This window comes from Mustela nigripes, chromosome 1 (genome assembly GCF_022355385.1).
Source record: "Mustela nigripes isolate SB6536 chromosome 1, MUSNIG.SB6536, whole genome shotgun sequence".
Lineage (NCBI taxonomy): Eukaryota > Metazoa > Chordata > Mammalia > Carnivora > Mustelidae > Mustela > Mustela nigripes.
In genome coordinates this window covers 220,196,908-220,216,315 of record NC_081557.1, presented here as the reverse complement: position 1 = coordinate 220,216,315, position 19,408 = coordinate 220,196,908, and the positions used below count along the sequence as shown (strand labels likewise).

General features: G+C 41.3%; 1 protein-coding gene across 1 annotated transcript in view; it reads left to right on the top strand.

Annotated features, from left to right (window-relative positions):
* The window catches only part of ADGRA3 (adhesion G protein-coupled receptor A3), a 124,739-nt gene that overhangs the window by 28,387 nt on the left and 76,944 nt on the right, over positions 1-19,408 (top strand). The window contains exon 2 of the mRNA XM_059381740.1: positions 7,671-7,742. Coding sequence (XP_059237723.1) covers positions 7,671-7,742 — 72 coding nt within the window. The remainder of the gene's footprint in view (positions 1-7,670; positions 7,743-19,408) is intronic.

The window sequence follows — 19,408 nt, the reverse complement described above, 5'->3', positions numbered from 1 at the left end:
TTGTTTGCACTTTTACTCAGTTAAGTTAAAAAGCCCCCCCCCCCCCCATTTAATTTAATCATGCATCACTGGAAGTTTAACTGCTTCTCTTATAAATGAGCTGGTGGCTAATGAGAGCTCTGAGCTGCGTGAGTGATCGTTCTCTATGACACATGAATGAATCCCACCAACCTCTCCTAAATGTTAAATTCTGAGAGATTTAGCATTTCTACTGCCTTTAATTACGCCGACTGCCATATAATATGCAATCTTCTATTACACAACTTTTTATTTCAGTGCTGTATCATAGTGAAACCTTAATGTGTAAACATTAAGCCGTAATTAAGGATCCAGACTTAAAATTCATCCACAGTTTGTGTGTATGCCAACAGTGACAACGACTGATAAATTCTCAACTTACTCCTTTTCCTAGCAGCTGGAAATTTCCTTTGATACCAATTTTAAGATGGTCCTAATTTTAGAAGGGTGAAAATGTGGAAAACAGTAGCTTAGGACACTTGTATTGCAGTATTAAAAGACACGAACTAGATAGATTCTGGTAGAATTTTTTATTCTCCCCCCTCCCCCAAAAATAAATTCCTTAAGCCTCAGAGAGAGGAAGTCATGAGAACAGCACCGAGGTTTATTCTCCTCATCTGTACCATAGGAAGCTGGGACATTGGGTACATTGTAGATGCTGTGTTATTAGTTCCTTAAGAGGGATCTTTGAATGCAGAACCTTAAACCCAGCCATATTTTTATTTTATTCATTTATTGAAAAGATATTCTGGGCGTCTTGCCAGTTGGATCCTTTGGGAAGCACAGCCAAGTGTTAAGCAGAGGTTAGAAGTACAAGATTTGTGCTGCTGGAGTTGCATCTGGAAGATGAAGGGAAATGAAGCAGACGTGGGCATGCGACCCTTCAGACTGGGATGCAGAGCTGGCCTCTGTGAAAGGAGAGAGGAAAGGAACGACGGTTGGATAGGACAGTTGTGCCGAAGTCTGGGCCACTGCTGCTGCAGAGATCGCCCCTTGGGGAGTCTGTGCTGGCCAGGAATGGAGAATCTGTCACCCCGCTGTGCTGAGTCCTTGGCTGGCATTGTTTACAAAGTGGGCGGACTTTGCTTGGAAACTGAGGCAGATCCCCGGGACAGCTGCAGCTGGAAATTCTCTGCTAACCACCTCCTTTGCAGGGTCTCTCTTGAAGGAAGATCTGAGGAGTGCACCTCCATGGCCACCAGAGTGTCTTATTAAGTACCTGGCGTCATTCGAATCTTAACTGTGCCACTTGGTTTGAATCTGAACCTGGACAAGTCCCCAAACTCACAGGTTTTAGTTTTATTTTATTTCTTTTTAAAGATTTTATTTATTAGCATAGGAGTAGGGGGAGAGGGAGAGGGAGAAGCAGGCTCCCCGTTGAGCAAGGACCCTGGGATCAGGAGCTGAAGGCAGACGCTTAACCAACCGAGCCTCCCGGGTGCCCTGCAAATTTTAGTTTTAAGGGAAATAATACTGATGTCGTAGGGCGTTTCTGAAGAGTAACTGAGAACAGCCGTATAAGGAGAGGCTGCACGATGGACTCACGTGTTCACTGTTAGATCCATTCTCGTGGGGATGCAGAGATGGTCAGTTTCAGAAAGATCCCCACACGGATTTCACCCAGTCGCGGGAGACACGGCAAATACACAAGTCCCGGTACAGGGATTTCACCAACTGCAAAGTCCTTGTTAAAACAAGGTGATGTGGCAGAGTTGGTGGGCAAAACATCATTTGATGCACTGGAACTAAAGCCCACCACCCAGAATTTTCTCTGCAGAGCTGAATTAAGGGATGCATCAAGAACTGGGGACACATTGGCAAACAGACTGCTAATATTTCGGACAGAATGTGCATGTTACCGATGGCGTGCTGAATTAAATGTGATTTTAATACAAAGATTTCTCAGATTGATGAGTTTTGCCATCTAGTTAATACTTACTCTTACTTGCTAGGAAGAATTAATTTAGAAAAGAACACTTGATTTTCATTTGCCGGAAACCAAAGAATAAACTGGGACAGAGTGTGCTAAAACAGGCCTTGACAGACTTTCTCTTTCTCCGTAAAGGGCCAGATAGTAAATATTTTAGGCTTTCTTGGCCACGACAGCCTCTGTTGACACTACTCCACTCTGCCGTCATCGCAGGAAAGCTGCCGCAGACAGTATGTGAACAAATGGGCATGGTCGTTTGCCAAAAATATTTTAAAAACATGGAAATTTATGTTTTATGGAATTTTCATGTATCATAAAATACCATTCTTTTGACTTTTTTTTCCCCCAACCATTAAAAATGTAAACACCATTCTTAGAAGCCCACAGGCTGTCCAGACAGGTGGTGGGTTGGATTGGGCCACCCCCTGGACTAGGACTTCAGCGAACGTGGGAGTAACCAGTTTTCATTAGCAGGATAAATGAAGCAAAGCACCAAAAGGGACTTATGAGGAGTTAGCATAACTGATTTTAGCTTATCACAGGTGGTCCTAAATTTTTAGAACATGTGCCTATGAAAGTGTCTCAGAAGCTTAGCCTAGCCATATTGTCTGGTTTTATTTTTTTTTTTTTTAAGATTTTATTTATTTGACAGAGAGATAGAGAGCACAAGTAGGCAGCACTGCAGGGAGAGGGAGAAACAGGCTCTCCGTTGAGCAGGGAGCCCAATTCAGGGCTCTATCCCAGGACCCTGGGATCATGACCTGAGCCGAAGGCAGCCGCTTAACTGACTGAGCCATCCAGGCGCCCCTTTTGTATTTGATAAAGATGTAGCAATAGCAAGTATTACTCTACATAATAAATCTAGTGCAGAATCAGTTTGTGTTACTACAGTTTCTGTTGCTTGAGCAAATCCGAGATGTCGAGGGATGGAGAATTTTAAAATGTAAATGTATACCTTCAGTCCTTAGTAGGTCTTTGAGCTTTCTGTGTGAATGCCTAAAGAGCATTCTCTCTTCCCATTCTGCAGCCCCTCATCTGCTATCCCATTTTGTAGGTCCTGTATTTCATCAGAACCAATCCTCTATTCCTGGAATCAACCTAAATATCCAGTCATTAAGTTTCACAAATAATAGTGTAATGAATAATTGTGTTGTCTAAGTATATAATTGCATGATTTAATATATAACATGTATATAGCACAATTGCAAATTTGTCTTTGGGATAAATTTCCAGAAGGGGAATTAATGGATCAAAGGTTGTAAATGCATTTGTACTTTTGCCTTCCATAATGATTATATTGATTGAGAGGAGACTATGAGTGGTGGTTTCCCTCTGATTATAAAATGTGTTATCACGTTTTTCTTGCACTCTTAAGTGAATTATGGTATCTTGTTTTAGTTTTAATTTGCATTTCTCTCATGATTGTGGTTGTATATCCCTTCATACGATTATGATCCATTTGTGTTTACTTTCACTGAACTGTCTTTTTATGGCCTTTGCTAGTTTTTCTACTGGGGATTTTTTTTTAAAGAGCTCTTTATATATTTGGGAAATGAGGCCTTTGTTTTTGGTAATAGTCATAAGTATTTGTTGCTTATCTTTTAACATGGTTTATGATTTTAAAAATGTAGTCCTCTTTACTCCTTAGTTCTAGAAAATCTTTAGTTATTGTAGCTTCTAAATCTGTCTGCCTTTCATTTTCTCTCTCTCTCTTTTTTTTTGTCTGTATGAGACTGCCCTTGTTTTAAATATGGCAGTCTCTCAGTCTTCCCCCTTTCTTTGCTAAGGATACTTGTCACTGGATTTAAGGCCCGCACTAATTGAGGATGATCTCATCTTGAAACTTTCCGCTTCATCACACCTGCAAACATCCTTTTCTCATTAAGGTCATAGTCCTGGGTTCTGGGTGGGCATATCTTTTGGAGTGCCACCATTCAAGCCATTGTAAGAGCACTATTTGATTGTTTTACTTATTTTCTTCTCCAGGGGTCGACTTATATTATATTACTAGTTCAAGAATTATATTACTAATTATATTACTAATGTTTGATTTGAATATTTAGAGCTCTTGACATGTATTTTCAATTCCTCTCTAAAGGAAAATTATTCTGTGCCTTCTGCCATCCAGGGTGTGGGTGCTGTGCCTAGCATTCCATTCTGGGACTTGCAAGAGCAAGTGACTGAGAACTTGTAATACTTAATTTTAATTTTTTCTGCTCCATAAACTTTTGATTTTTTTTTAAAACATGTCTACATTAGGTCTTATTCCTTTTTTCATGTTTCAGCCAAAATGATATATTGAACTAACCTGTGTTAAATGTAATAATGGACGTCAAAGTCTTCTTACAGTGTTTAAATTCAAGAGGCAGGAGCCCAGCATCGCGTTCCTAAGCATTGTCTATAGATCAGGTGGTGTTAAAACGTCGCTAGTAGAGAACAGAAATGGGTATACATAAGCTTTATAACTTTGGTCAAGTTTTATACTTTACATTCAGTTACATCCTAGAAAGTTTGAAATTTCAAAGATGTCAGCAAAAATATTGATTAGAATGGGTTTTAGGTTTATAATGATACGTGAGTTTATGCATTTGCTCGCTCCACATTCTCCAGTCTCAAAATCGAGTATAAAAACTGTCTGCAGAGTAGATTTATTCATACCGATCCTGTTTTCTTGCACAAAATCCTTAAACACACCAAGTAATGGATAGACTGAATATATTAACATGAGGTTGTAAACTGTATTTTTAAGGTTACAGTTATAACTTTTTAAGTGTGATGAAATGTCTTCCTTTTTACTCTTCTCAATAAAATCTATCATTTATTGTACTAAAGCCTTTATGACTGAGCCAACGACAGTCCTTTAGCTGCAACAGTACCGAGTGTAATTCAGCTGGCGCCCTGACAGTTTTTCATAAGCTCCCTCCATATTTGGGAATCATTCTTCACCATACACAGGGCAGACCTGTCACTGAGTCTGTTACCTAGTAGCCTGCGTAGTTTTCCTTTGTTTCTTTAGTTCTCAGTTTATCAGTGATAAATTCTCAGTCACCATCGGGTTCAGCAGTTTTGCTCATGAGAATATGAATACAGAAAATTACAAGAAGCTACAAGGGAACTTGGTGGTCATTCTGGTCTGATTTTTTCCATCTTGTAAGTGGTGACATTGAAGTTCAACTAGAGAGGTGACCTACATCACTTACTGTTGAGGTGGGGGAGTATCCGTTAAAACCTGGGCTTTGGATCTCCACACCATTGTTCATTCCTCTACTTTTAGTGTCTATTCATAGTGCCTCTTAAGTTGCAAACTGTAGCTGCATAAACATTTCTTGAATATAAATAAATGTGAGCCTTTAATCTCAAAGCTTAAAGTATTCCTTCAGTGTTTATTTCTAAGATAGAATTATATGCAAAATTAACTCAATTTCAGACTCTCCCTGGTTAGGAAGTTTCTTATGTTTTTAATCATCAGAGAAAATATTTAATAGTAAGAATTGTCTGCTAGATATTTCAAAAGGCACGACAAGATTATAGAGAGTAAGAGAAACTCATAGAAGCCTCATCACCAAGGTGCTGATCCATTAGGGTGTGTTTTTTCCCAGTCTTTTTTGGTTGTTTTTTTTAATTTTTAAGTTTTTTATTTTTTATCTCTGCAGAGATTCTTTCAATCAGTGATACCAATTTTGTTTGCCTCTGAACTAAGTGCGAGCATTTTCCTTTTTTTTTTTTTTTTTGAGCATTTTCCTTTTTATCAACTTTCCTGTGAAAGAATCCTTTTTTAATGGACGCTTGAAGTTTTCTTTGAATGTGCCATCATTTTACTCTTCCTCTTACATAATGCTGAAATAAGGTCACAGGGTATCCTTCTTGTCAGACTTGGGGACGTGTTTAGGGATGATGTTCTGAGCAGCATGGTGGAAGGTTCTTGAGGATACAGTGAGGGGCTGCTTGAGAAAGCTTTTTTCAGTGACCTTGGTGGCTGTGAAAGAGAATGAGTTTGCTTTTGCCAGAGCCAACCACCTCATTTGTAAAAACCTTTGTAATTTTGATTAGAGAAAATGGTATTGTATTTTAACTGTAGTGTTTTTGACCACCATGTTTTCTGTTTTCTTGGTCCCAATGGTCGACAATGCCCTGTCCTTCTTTTAGCCATGTCTTGGGGGAGAGGCAAGATATTACACGGTAATATACTTGGATTGCAAGTAACATTAGAATGAGAGAGGATGTGTGTCTTAGAACCAAGGAAACAGAATCTGAAATTTAATTAATACTCATTGAATGTGTCATGCGTTTCCTAATTTCTTTCTAGTGTTTATGAGGTAGATATTGTTCTTCCTGTTTTATGAATGAGGAACGCTTACAGAGAGGTGGAGGGACTGGCCAAGATCAGTGGAACTTGAAAGCAAGAGAGCTGAGCTCGAAAACAGGTATCCTTGACTCGAGAAGCTCCTAATAATCATCCCACAAAATAGGCTCTGAAAGGTGAATCAGTCTGAACAGAGATGTTGTTTTTGATTCCACTCATATCAAAAGAAAATCAGATGTCAAATGGCTATTTTTGTTTGAAGACAAATAATTAAAGGTTTTTCATTTAGAATAATGAAAGTAGAGAAACTAAAAATGAATACCTGAACTCCCAAGGACCCAGAGGCATTCTGTTATTTGTATATACATAGAATTGCTGTGTTGCACCATCTGGGGGAAGGGGGCCCTGTGCAACTTTGTACCCCGTGTGAAGGGCACCCCTGAAGTGCATCGCGGTGTGTAATGCAGAACTTTCTGCCCATGAGGCCAGCAGCATGTCTCTCTGGACCTACATTGACATATGTTGAACGGGAGGTTTGCAGTCGAGATTTTTTGGGTTTGTGATCTGGTTCTGGCATTTGCTCCGGTCCCCCTGGGCTGTTAACCTAGTTAATTTTTCTCTGCCTTGGTTTTCTCATGTTCTTATCTCGATGTCTGAATCAGGTAGCTTTAGCACATTCACTTTCTTTATGGAGAATCTTCATTGGTGCTTTAGCTGCAGGGGGCGCATAGCTACAATGCCTAGAGGGGGAGCAAGAACACGGAGTGTCTTCTTAGGCAAGTCCCATCGTGTGGGTGACTTGACTCCGACTTCTTGAAAGAAATTCTTGGTGTTCGGTCGTATCTTTAAGAGCATTGTCCTGATACATCAGATGGAGTATTACAGTAGATCTGCCCGTGCTGTCTGTTAGGGTGTGTAAAGGATGTTTTCACACATGGAGACAGTAGATTTGCATACTGTTAAATTACAAATAATGTTCAGCATTGAAAGATCTAGAGGATGCTTTATTTCTTTGTAAGAGCAATATTTTATAGCATGTGACACATTTTTCCCATTAAGTTTCTAGTTTTTAAGTAAGTATGCGACTTATATAAGTTGATTAATTATGTAAGTATATGTGGTGTTCTTCTCATATGGAACTTGGGAGCTATTTTCTGTTCACTTATCTCCCTTTTTACCTTAAAATTTTTAGTCAAATGTGATGGGAACAATTTAAGAGGTGATAAGATGAGTGGGCTGTTTTAGGTGATTTCTCAAAGACAGAGAAAGAAGCTCCTGTTTTTGTCAGGCATCTCAAAAACTGCCTAATAAGTGACTTCTTAGAATCCCTTGTAGGTTTAAAAATAAGGAGCTAAATTATTTTGATATTGATGGTGTACATATATTCTGCAACTTACTTTTTTTTCCTGTCATTTTTAGGATTCTGAGTAACAATAAAATATCCGAGCTGAAGAATGGCTCATTTTCTGGGTTAAGTCTCCTTGAAAGACTGTGAGTATTTTTTAATATCTTATTATTATTTTACTTACTGCCTTTTTTTTGTTATGAGCTTTCTTTGAGTGAAAGATAATACTTAGCCACATTTTTATTTTAAGTCTTTTTCTGAACTCCCGACTTTTTAAAATAAAAATTTGGAGTTTTCCCAAAATTTTATTATAAAAAAGTTTAAGAATAAAATTTCAAGAAACAGTTATTTAATTGGATGTTGGCAAGCTTTCTGTAAAGGGCCAGATAGTAAATAATTTAGGCTCTGTAGACCATATGGTCTCTTTCACGATGCCTCGGTTTTGCCAGTATAGTGGGAAAGCAGCAAGAGACAATAAATAAATGAATCGATGTTGAGGTGATGTTATTTGCAAAGTGGGCTGGGGATCATGATTTGCTGACCACTGGCTTTTGGAGCAGAGATGCTGTGTCGAAGTTCTCTCATGAAATGTGGTTGGGGCTTATAAAATAGTCAAGTAGAATTTAAACACCTAAAGGAGGGAGGGAACTTTTTGGATCAACTTTGATATGTTATTCATATGTCTTTGAATGCAATAATTGTGTTTTGCTTAGAAATTAGGTCTAATTTTGTTCATGATCAGATATATTAGTAGTAGTGCTTATTTTTTTTGCCTTGGATTTTACAGAGTGCATATTTAATTTGCTTGTATTAGGATTGATTGTCCTAGATCACGTTTCAAATTCTTCTTATTACTCATACATTTAGGATTATATTTTAGGACTTTTTTTTCTTCTTTTTCCTTTGGTGTTGGCTAAACACCCAACGTGGGGCTTGAACTCATGACCCTAAGATCAAGAGTTGCATGCTCTGCTGACTGAGCCAGCCAGACGCCCCTCAAAAACATTTCAGATGTATGTAAGGTTTGAGTAATATAAGGAAGCTCTACTGTGAGCCTCCCCAGTTCTGTGAAATTAGAGATTTCCCTTACTTTCTTGGTTCTCTGTGCTCTGCTTCACTCTTTTTCTTTCTGTGTGGTCTTCCCTTGACCATCTTTCCCAGTGGTTTCTATAAACTCCCACAAGACATTATTGCTTTGATCACATATGTGTTATTTAAGCATGTATGTAAGAGTTTTTATTTATCCTTTTATATTATCTGTTCTTTTCATTGCTCATGTCTTAAATCAAAAGTCTTTTTTTTTTTTTTTTTTTTTTAAAGTAGTCCTCATGTGCAGCATTGAGCGCAACACGGGGCTTGAATTCATGACCCTGATATCAAGACCTTAGCTGACATCAAGCGTCAAGACACTTACCCAGCTGAGCCACCCATGTGCCCCTTAAATCAAAAGTCTTAAAATCAGGTTTTTCCATTTTTTATAAACATATATAAAAATAGCGCTTTTCCATATATGAAGTAGCAGTACCTTCATACGTACACGTACACGTGTATATGTATGTATGTACACAGACACGTGTGTATAGTGTTCAGTGCTTAATTCTCAGATTTTGTTGCTTCTGTTTTCATTCAACTATTCCTGCTCTGTTCCACGTAGGCCATGTGCCTCAGAGGGGCCGGTCATACCTAAGCCCCAGGCCCGACTCCACGGCGGACGGCCCTTCACTCACATTCCATGGGCCCAGGGTGAGGAACGGGCAGTGACCAATTTAACTGAGTCAGGATTTGCTCAGCACTTTTTGGGAAAGGAATTTCCTTACTGTCAACAGAACAGATGGTTGCACAGCCTAGAGACTGCTGCCACTGGCTTGGGCCGGAGCCGACACACCAAAGATCAGGGAGTAGAGCCCATCTTGGTCAGCAGCGGGGAGGCTGGAGGGGCCTTGCTGAAGTAAGGTGAGGCGGTATGTTCTCGTTGGGCTTTCTGTTTCTTGTAAGAAAAGTCATTGTGCTTGACAGATAGCCGTAGCATGTTGCACAATGTCAGGCACTGAGTAGCTGCTTGGTTAATAATGGAAGGATCAGTGGGATCTCTTTTTCCCCAAGGAAGGATGACGGGGATGCCTAGGTTATAAATGTTGTTTGTTGTGTTTATAAACATGTTTTAGTTTTGGCTGCTAGAGTTGCTGTGGTTGTCCATGCAAATCATACAAAGTATGGGTGTGAATAACTACCCTTTTTACACATACTTTTTAATTTCATTTTGGTCTCTGACTTATTTTCCATCATTTATTGATGAGAAATCCCTATACAGGATAGAAACATACCAGGTTGCCACACCTGTTAGGTGATAGGAAGATGCTGCTGTGATTGTTTTTAGCTAAGGGTCTGTTTATACCTGAATCCCAGAACACCACCTCTCTTTTGTAGGATCACAGATATAGATAGGATAGATAGGACTCACACATGCATATGTATGTGTACTACATATATGAGTGTGTGTGTATATATATATATATACACATATACACAGACTAAGACCCCAGTGATGACTTTGGGAACTGGGCCGTCTCTATTGGAAAACATTTTTACCTAAGCTCTGCATTTCCTACAGACCCTTCAAAGCCCACACCTGAGTCTTGACCTCACTGCCACTGTGTGGGACCTGCCCCCCGTACTGTCACCATGGGAGAACAGCACACCGCAGAAAGAAAGAAAAGGAGATAATATGGCTAGGCTCTTCCTGTCTGGTTTTGAGAAGGAAGGACAGGGGACAAGGGTTCCAGAGGAAGCGCCCTATCAGTAGGGCCTTTGTGAGCATGAGCTCAGACAGAACTCCTTATCCTGCAGGTTCCTGCTGGGACCAGTAGCTGGAAAGGCCCCAGATGGCCTGAGAGCTGAGGCTGGCTGGTCCTTTGTGGAAACTCCCTGGTCTTTGGTTTATCTTGTGCTCTAAAAATTAGGTAAAACAAAGGAATCCCATAGCCAGTGGCTTGACCTTTTACGAGGAGTTCATGACCAAATACTGATGAATGTCTTCCCAGGCCTTTCCTGGTATAGCTCCATTCATCTTCTGTGGGCGTGGCAAGTCGGTGTTGGTGCAGGATGATAAGGAAGGAGGCTTGGGGGGCTTGAGGTTTTCCTTCCCCTGTAGCCCAGCACTGTGTTTCTCACAGTTACACATTCTACACAGCCTTGCTCTTCTCTGATTTGCTGTACTGATGTTATAGCTAAAGCCTGTATAGATTTTGTAATTTCCATGCCACCTCCTTGAATAACCTCTTAATTCTTTCTACTCTTTTCATAGCTTTTCTCATTTTCCCTCTCTACCAGGTCATCTAACTTTTAACTAACCTACTCCACGTCTGTGTCCCACTGTGTTAAGACTATCTTGTCTTTCCTTCATGTCAGTCAACTTTGTTCTTTGAGTTGTAAGCTTTGTATTCTTCTGTGATTTTTGTCACTGTAGGATTCTATTCATGTACTCTGGTTTGCTTGGGATCTCATCATAAATCTGTGAAATATCTTAGGGGTCTTCTCTTCCAAGACCCCGCAGAGACTTGAGGACTTTGGGTTCTCTGTGTATCAGACACAAGCTGTGTGAATGCAGTGGTTGTTACCAGACTGCTCATGGTTGCTGTAACAAGATACCATAGACTGGGGGCCTCAAGCAGCAGACATTTATTTCCTTCTACTTCTGGGGGCTGGAAGTTCAAGATCCAGGCACTGGCAGGGTTGGTTTCTTGTAGGGCTGTGGGGAAAGGATCTGTTCCGGGCCTTTCTCCTTGGCTTGTAGATGGCTTTCTTCTCCCTGTGTCTTGCCATGGTGTTTCTTCTGTGTGTGTGTGTGTGTGTGTGTCCACATTTCCTCCTCTTATAAAAACACTGGTCACATTGAATTAGGGCCCACTCCAATGTCATCATTTTTGAGTTTATTACCTCTTTAAAGAACCCATCTCCAAATACAGTCCCATTTCCAGGGAAGAAGCGTTTGGACTTCAACAAGAAGTTTTGGAGGGGACAATTCTTAAGACAATGATGTAACATTTTTGTAGATTTGCTAATGTCTGTTTTCTTTGCCTATTCCTAATTCCCAATTATTCTGCCTTGGAAGGGATGAAAGAACAGAGAAAAAGGACTTAGTTTTTGGCTATTGAGTTCCAAAAGTCTTACCGAGTCCAATACAGAAAAGAAATTTGAGAAAAGGTAACATAAGAGGAACTTCCTCCTTTTCTAGATATATATTCTATGGGCTCACTGGGGAGTGAGAGGGAATGTAGAAAGATCTTATATGTTGGTGAGTCCCTAAGAAGGGTCTCTCTTTGCTTCCCCATCCCTATTGGTTTAGGGAAAGGACAGGGGAAAAGACCATGTAATAAAACCAATATATGGTTCTGAATCTAAGGGCAAAGGGTCTTTGAAGCCTCTTTCCTGGAGAAGAAGCAAACCCTTGGAATTTCCCAGGGCCCATTGCAATATAGGGGCAGAAGAACTGGTCACATAGTCATTGAGGCACATGGGCTAGGACAGTACTGTAGAGTTTCCCAGGGGGAACAGCAGACTGGCCCTTGTTGAGCAAAGAGATGTGGTTGTTTGCAAAGAGCTGGCAGTGAGTGACTTATTTAGGGTCTGGACTAGTTAAGTTGAGTTCTGGACTGAAGACGTAGCTAGCTGCTTAAGTGACTTGAGGTCTTTGTAAATGACATCAGTTTCAAAATTTTTGGAGTGTCTGATTTTATTCCTTCACTGCTTGTCCTTCCTGCACGTTTCTCCTTAGGTCTTCCATATGTGAGCCTGAGACCATTCGGTGCTCCAGCACTGGGCTGAAGACCACTCCCCTCTGCCCTGGGAACCCTCAACCAATGCCTGAGAGCAGATGGTGGACAACCACCTGACCACCCCACCTTTCAGGAGGGGTGATCCCTCGGCTGCTCTATGCTCGCTTCCACAGTTCCCCACTGGGACTGGAGGTCTCCTCATCAGTGCCCCTTGCATGGGCTTCCTTCTCATTAAAGGCTGGTTGCGTTTAATTAACTAGCAAGTACACTTCAGAGATTAAGGAAATCTGCACGTCAAGCTGCCTCCGTCAGTTCCTTTGATTTGAAGGATAGCTTCTGAAGGGGATTCATTTTCTCTCCCTCACTCCCTCTCTGATATAATAAAACAAGCCTGGGTGCACATATCCTTCATTTTAGTGTATTGTGATTCTTCCTCTTTTTTTTTTTTTAAAGGTTTATTTATTTGAGAGAGTGAGAGTGAGCATGCGAGTGGCGGTGGTTGGTGGGGGGGGTCAGAGGGAGAGAATCTTTAAGCAGATTCCCCACTCAGCGCAGAGCCCAACTCAGGGCTTGATCTCACTACTGCTGAGATCTTAACCTGAGCTGAAACCAAAAGTCGGACTCTTAGCTATCCGAGCCACCCAAGTGCCCCTAGAGTATTGTGGTTCTCGTTACGTATTTAGTGACACTCCTCTATAGACTTATTACTGACACTAAAATGACATACCAGCAATGTGTTTGACTCCCAAGCTTCTGTTCTATCCCAAATGATGGGTCCAGGTCACCATAGCATCTCTTTCTTTCTAGCTGTTGCCAGGGCCAGCCGGAGCCAGTAAGAGTGACGAGGGATGTTTAGCCATGGGGCTTTGAGAAAGTTTTCCTGGCTCCTGAGGAATAAAGGAATAAAGAATCCATTCTTTGTCATGACTTTGTGCTTGGAGGTGGTTTGTGGACCTTGACATAGCCTGTCACGATTGAGGGTCAGCCTGAAGGCCGAGTTGACTTTCTGGGAAGGTCAGAGAAACATGGAGAAACCACTTACGCTGTTCTAGGTCTTTATTTCCCTTAATGCCAGAGAATTTCCTTTATTGCTGAAACCTTTTTGAGAAGACGTTTCTGATACTTGCAATTTAAAAAAGTGTCTTTTCTGCTACACTTGACATTCTTTCCTAAAGGAGTTCACTCTGTTTTCTAGGAACTATTAACACACTGCTTTAATTTTGTTTCAGCAATTCTTGGGGCACTTTTTCATTTATGTTTTAATGCTCCAGCATAGTTGGATGTAGCAATAGACCCTAAAGTTCAACTCCAGTTCCCTAGGGAAGCTGTGATTGGTAAGGGAAGGGGAGATGTTAAATGAAAGAATCTAGCTCTAAATATCTTTTGGCAATGCCTGATTAATATGGCTATTATTAAGTATTATATAATATGTCTTTTTCTTTATTATTAAAGAAAAAGTGTATCTTTAAATCATATTACAGTTCTCAGTTATTCATGAGCGGTATAATGTAGAAACACATGTAGTACATCATTGGCCACAGATTTATGGACTGCTTTAGCTAAATCAGTGCTTGTTGTAGATGTGGTTTAAAATCTGAAAAGGGAAACATATGTTTTAAAAAAAATGGAACTGACATATTTTTTTTTTTGCAGAGCTATTTTGCTTATCCAATACAAGTCAAAAATATGTCAACTGAACCTTCTCCTAAAATATCATTTCTCTTCGAGGTGTAGGATGGGGATCATTTGGGCTAGGGGGAGACAGACACTAATAGGTTGGGCCTGAAGATTAATTTTACTTCCTGGGACTTAAAAAGTTGGGAACAAAAAACAATTTTTATTAATGAAAATTTTAAAACATACAAATTTAAAGAATTAATGTAGTAATCTCCCATATCACCAATTTGTTTACCCAGATGCAATAATTAGTAATGATTTGCTATCATTTTTTTGCTTTCTCTTGGAACGTGCCTACACATACCACACATTTGCCAAATTACGTGAAGTCAATTGCAGGCCTCATGACCCTCTGTCTTTATTGAGAAATGTAAGTAGTTATGAGTGAGATGCAGCTGTCTCTGTGTTGCCTGAGTTTATGAATATCATAATGATTTTGTAGCTAGCTGTAATTTACCAAAAAGACTTTTGTAGTGAAGGTCAGGTAACATAATTCTGTCTCTCAGCCATGATGTAGTTTTTTTATCCATTTATCAACTGTCTTCATCTGGCTGCTGTCACAAAATACCATAATGGGGTAGCTTGCAAACAACAAACATTTATTTTTCAACAAACATTTTAGTTTTGGAAGCTGAGAAGTGTAAGATCAAGGTGCCAGCAGATTCATTGTTCAGTGAGTGACTGCTTCTTAGTTGGCTGTAACCTCACATGGCGGAAGGGGAAGAGGACACTCTGGGGTCTCTCTTATAAAGGCATCAATCTCGTGCATTAGATCTTGGCTCTCATGACCTAATCACCTCTCAGAGGCCCCCCCCCCCTCATAATTCCATCACTTTGGGAGGTAGGATTTCAAAATACGAATTTTGGGAGGACACAAACATCCAGACCATAGCCGTGTCCATCTGCACTCTGTAATGTCTGTCAGTCCCTCTCAACTGAATAGATGGATGTAGACCCTGCCTGGGTGGAGCTTTGTTCTCTCCGTGAAGGTGGTTTAAGCAATCAGTAGAGAGTGACAAGGGCCACAGCAGAGAAAATACAGGGCACTGTTATTCAGAGAATTATTATTATTTTTTTTTTTTGAAAGAGGAATGCTGTTCAAGGTGTTAAGGATTTGTAGGAGTTAGGCAAGAAAACCAGGATAGAGGTGAGGATAGATGCTGGGGGAGAGTGTGTATGTCAAGGGCAGAGCAACCGTGTGCCAAGGTCTGGAGGTGAGAGAAATAGGACTCTTTCTAAAAATGTCTGAAATATGACTAGTAATATGAAGAGAGAAAGGCTGGCTAAGTGTTAAAGAAAAGTGTGGAGCAGAGTGGGACGGCAGGTAAGGCCAGGGCCGTGGAGGGGCTTGTAAGTACTTTAAAGAGTCTGGACTTTATTCTGAGGGAGCTGGAGCTCTTAGAGGTTTTAACCAGTACATGTTCAGTTTTATGCTTGGGAAGATCACTTTATTTATTTATTTATAATTTATTTATAAAAGATTGTTTATTAATTTGAGAGAGAGAGAGAGAGTGTGAGCTAGAGCACAAGTAATGGGGAGTGGCAGAGGGAGAGGGAGAAGCAGATTCTCTGCTGAGCAGGGAGCCCAACACAGGACTTGATCCCAGGACCCCGGGATCACGACCCGAGCTGAAGGCAGACACGTAATTGACTGAGCCTCCCAGGCACCCCAGGAAAGTCGCTTTAAATGGAGAGTAGATGAGAGGAGCGAGGACAGCGGCCAGCACTGTGTGGGCGTGATGATGGTGAGGAGGAGGGAGAGGTGAATGGCTTTCCCACAAGGCTGGAAGGCTGGACAGTACCACATCTAATAGCTTTTTTCAATGAATAAAAGTTATCAAACATGCAGAGAATTTGAAAGAATGGTATCTCTAGCACTTTGATTTAACCATTGCCAATTTCTTGGCATGTTTGCTTTATCTGTCTCCCTCTTGCTCTAGGTGTAAATTGACTCAGTTCCTTTAGTAAATCTCCACTATTGTCAGTCAGAAAGATGTGTTTAAATCCTGACTTCTGGCTTGGCCACTCAGAATTGGGCCTAGTTTCATAATCTTTTTGCATGTGAGTTTTTTATCTGCAGCCAGAATCCTATCTTTTGGGATTGATTCTGAGAGCTTAATGGAGAGGTAGGTGATAGATACCAACTTGCTGAAATTAGTGATTTGTGTAACTAAGGAGACCAAAGAGTTAGAGCTGGACTTCAGGCTTGGCTGGATCCAGGGGCTCAGCATTAATTCTTTTCCTATCTTTTGGCTTCATTAGACAGGCTCTTATTTATTTATTTATTTTTTAAGTAAGCTCTGCACCCAACACAGGGCTTAAATTCATGACCCTGCGGTCAGGAGTTACATACTTGATCTACTGAGCCAGCCAGGTGCCCCCTACACAGGCTCTTAAATTATGGTAGCAAGAGGGTCTTGGGGTTACCTCTTGACCTCTAATTAAACCAGTGGAAGTGGCCATTCCGTGTCTGCATCTATCTCTTCTCCACTGCCCCAGGCCCTAGGTTTAGTTGGACCGGGTTCATATAATCCTGCCAAGTTACTAAGACTACAGTGTTTAAAAAACCTGGTTGGAGATTGATCCAGGGCCATACCTGGAAGAGTGGTGTTGGGGATTCTGGAGCACTGTCTGTACCAGATGGTCTATGAGAGAAGTAGGTGTGCTTCTCTACAGTGCAAGGGAGAAGACAGCAAAAAAAAACCTAAAAAAAAACACAAAAAAACAAAAAAACAAAAAAAACCCCAAACCCCAAAACCTAAAAAAAATGTTTGGCACAGCAATTAAACATAAAATAATTGATAGCAGTCATAGTTTGAGTTATCATTGTTAAATTCTGGAACCTTTCTTATATGCTTTCCTTCCTCACCTCCACCTACTCTAAAGGTTTTGAATTTTCTCCCCCCCCCCCCCAATAGGAATGCATTTTATTTATTTATTTTTTAAGGTTTTGAATTTTTCAATGAATGACAGTCTTCCCCTTTCTCCTCTGGCCCTCAAAACAGAGCGGGTGGGTAGAGTCTCCTGAGGTCTGTGCCCTAGATGTGCATGCTTGGCCTGGCGCTTGGGGCTTTCGTGTTAGTGGGCCAGTGTCTTCATCTGGGTTTTCCCAGGAGCAGGTCCTGAGATGGAATTTTGGGTTCAGGTGGTTCATTTGAGTGGTGGTCCGAGAAATCTCACAGATCAGGGAGTGGGACAATGAGAGGGCCGGTGTGTGGTGCCTTCCTGGGGGAGCACACTTCATCCTTATCCCCCTAGAGGCCGGGCTGCTCTTGCTCCCCTCTCTCGTGGGGTGGCGGTTCTTCCCAGCATCCCTTATGCCCTTCAGTTCTGACTTCCCTGGAGTGGCTCTTAGGAGTCAGCCAGCTGAGAGAAAGGCTGCGGGACAGAATGGCGGGTCGGGGGGCATCCATCCTAGGCTTGCTGTCTGCCACCGGAGCCATTTGGGCCCCCGGCAGGTTTTGGGAATAAGGGATGCTGAGGCCATGGCATTTGTAGCAGGGAACTTATTCTCTGCCTGGTTTTCTTTTTCTCTTCCAAGTTGCTACACCAAAGACATCTCTTTCTTTACTCCTTAGTTAAGAGGAGAACTTAAAAGCTGATTAGAAATTCAGAGAGAAGGGTAGGATTGGTGAGTTTACCTGAATATCTCTTGAAACTTTTGTTACTGTCCAGTTCCATTTTATGAAGCTACCTGGCCTTTTTAGATATTTTCGCTTACTTTATTGAAAAAAAATATCTTAGAGGCTGTGGTACCAAAACAAAAAACAAAAAACCCAAACCAAAAAAAAAACCCAAACCCAAAAAGTTAGGTCAGTTGCCAGCATTGACAAAGCTGTTTTCTTGTGGAATAGCAAATCTGAGTTCTGATCAATGAAATACTTAGTAATGGTAATCAGAGCATAGATTTTATGCTTAATGGTTATTTTTTTTAAGATTTTATTTATTAGAGAGAGAGTACACAAGCAGTGGGAGTGGCAGAGGAAGAGGGAGAAGGAGACATACTGCTGAGCAAGGAGCCCGATGCGGGGCTCGATCCCAGGATCCTGGGATCCCGACCTGAGCCGAAGGGTGATTCTTAACTGACTGAGTCATCCAGGTGCCCCAGTTATTTATTTATTTTTTCTTAAGAGTTATAACATACTGGGGGTTCAGTATTATTTAGACAAGTAGGGCTCTGATTTGGGGAGGAGAGTGGAATGGCGGTTCTGCCCCCCCCCCCCCAAAGAATACTTGGTGTGTGACTCTGGGAGTAAGACTCCAGAAAGGGGGAACAGGATTTGCTGTCAAGCATGATGCTTCTGGGGTTCACAGACTGCACTTACTTCCAGAGAAGTGTTATTGAGGTGTTCTGACCAGTGTCTATCTCCATGTATTAAACAGCGTGGCCAGTGTGGGAAAAGCCAGTGTCAGTGACACAGCAAGAATGCTGGGGTGCCTGGGTGGCTCAGTTGGGTAAGTGTCTGCCACTGGTTTAGGTCGTGATCCTAAGGTCCTGGGATGGGCTCCTACATCAGGCTCCCTCCTCAGTTAGGAGCCTGCTTCTCCCTCTGCCACTCCTGCAGCTTGTGCTATCTCTCACTCTGTCAAATAAATAAATAAAATCTTTAAAAAAAGGATGCCAGACTTAACAGTAAATAAACGAGCGCTGCCACGAAGGGCAGATGGCCAGTCTCATCAGGATGTTTTTGTAAAATTTTCAGGAAACCTGTTCAGAAACTAAAGCCAGTGTTGTCATTAGTATATATCAATACTTTGAATGAACCATTAGAAAAAAAAATAGCATGTTATGAAGCAGGCCATACATCAGGTAGTTTCCATTAGCTGATGTGATGGTAAAATTGAATGTGCTTCCTTTCACTGGATGGAAGAAAATAATATCGGTCGGTGCACACTACAGTAAGACTTGCTTGGGTGCTTCTCTTCAGCACAGATAGACAAGAAAAGTCAGACACTTTCTGAGTTGGTGTGGTTTGAAAAAGGTATACGCTGGATTTTTCTCTAGTTTATAGACTGTTTGGGCTCAGGCTAACATTCTATGATGGGGCAATCATTATAGAAGATCCCAGAGACATGTCACATCAGTGTCATGCTAACAGGTGGCACCGGTGGCTCAAGACACACTTCTAGGAAGGCCTTTTATTTATTTATTTATTTTAAAGATTTTATTTATTTATCAGAGAGAGAGAGGGGGAGAGAGCGAGCACAGGCAGGCAGAATGGCAGGCAGAGGCAGAGGGAGAAGCAGGCTCCCTGCTGAGCAAGGAGCCCGATGCGGGACTCGATCCCAGGACGCTGGGATCATGACCCGAGCCGAAGGCAGCTGCTTAACCAACTGAGCCACCCAGGCGTCCCATATTT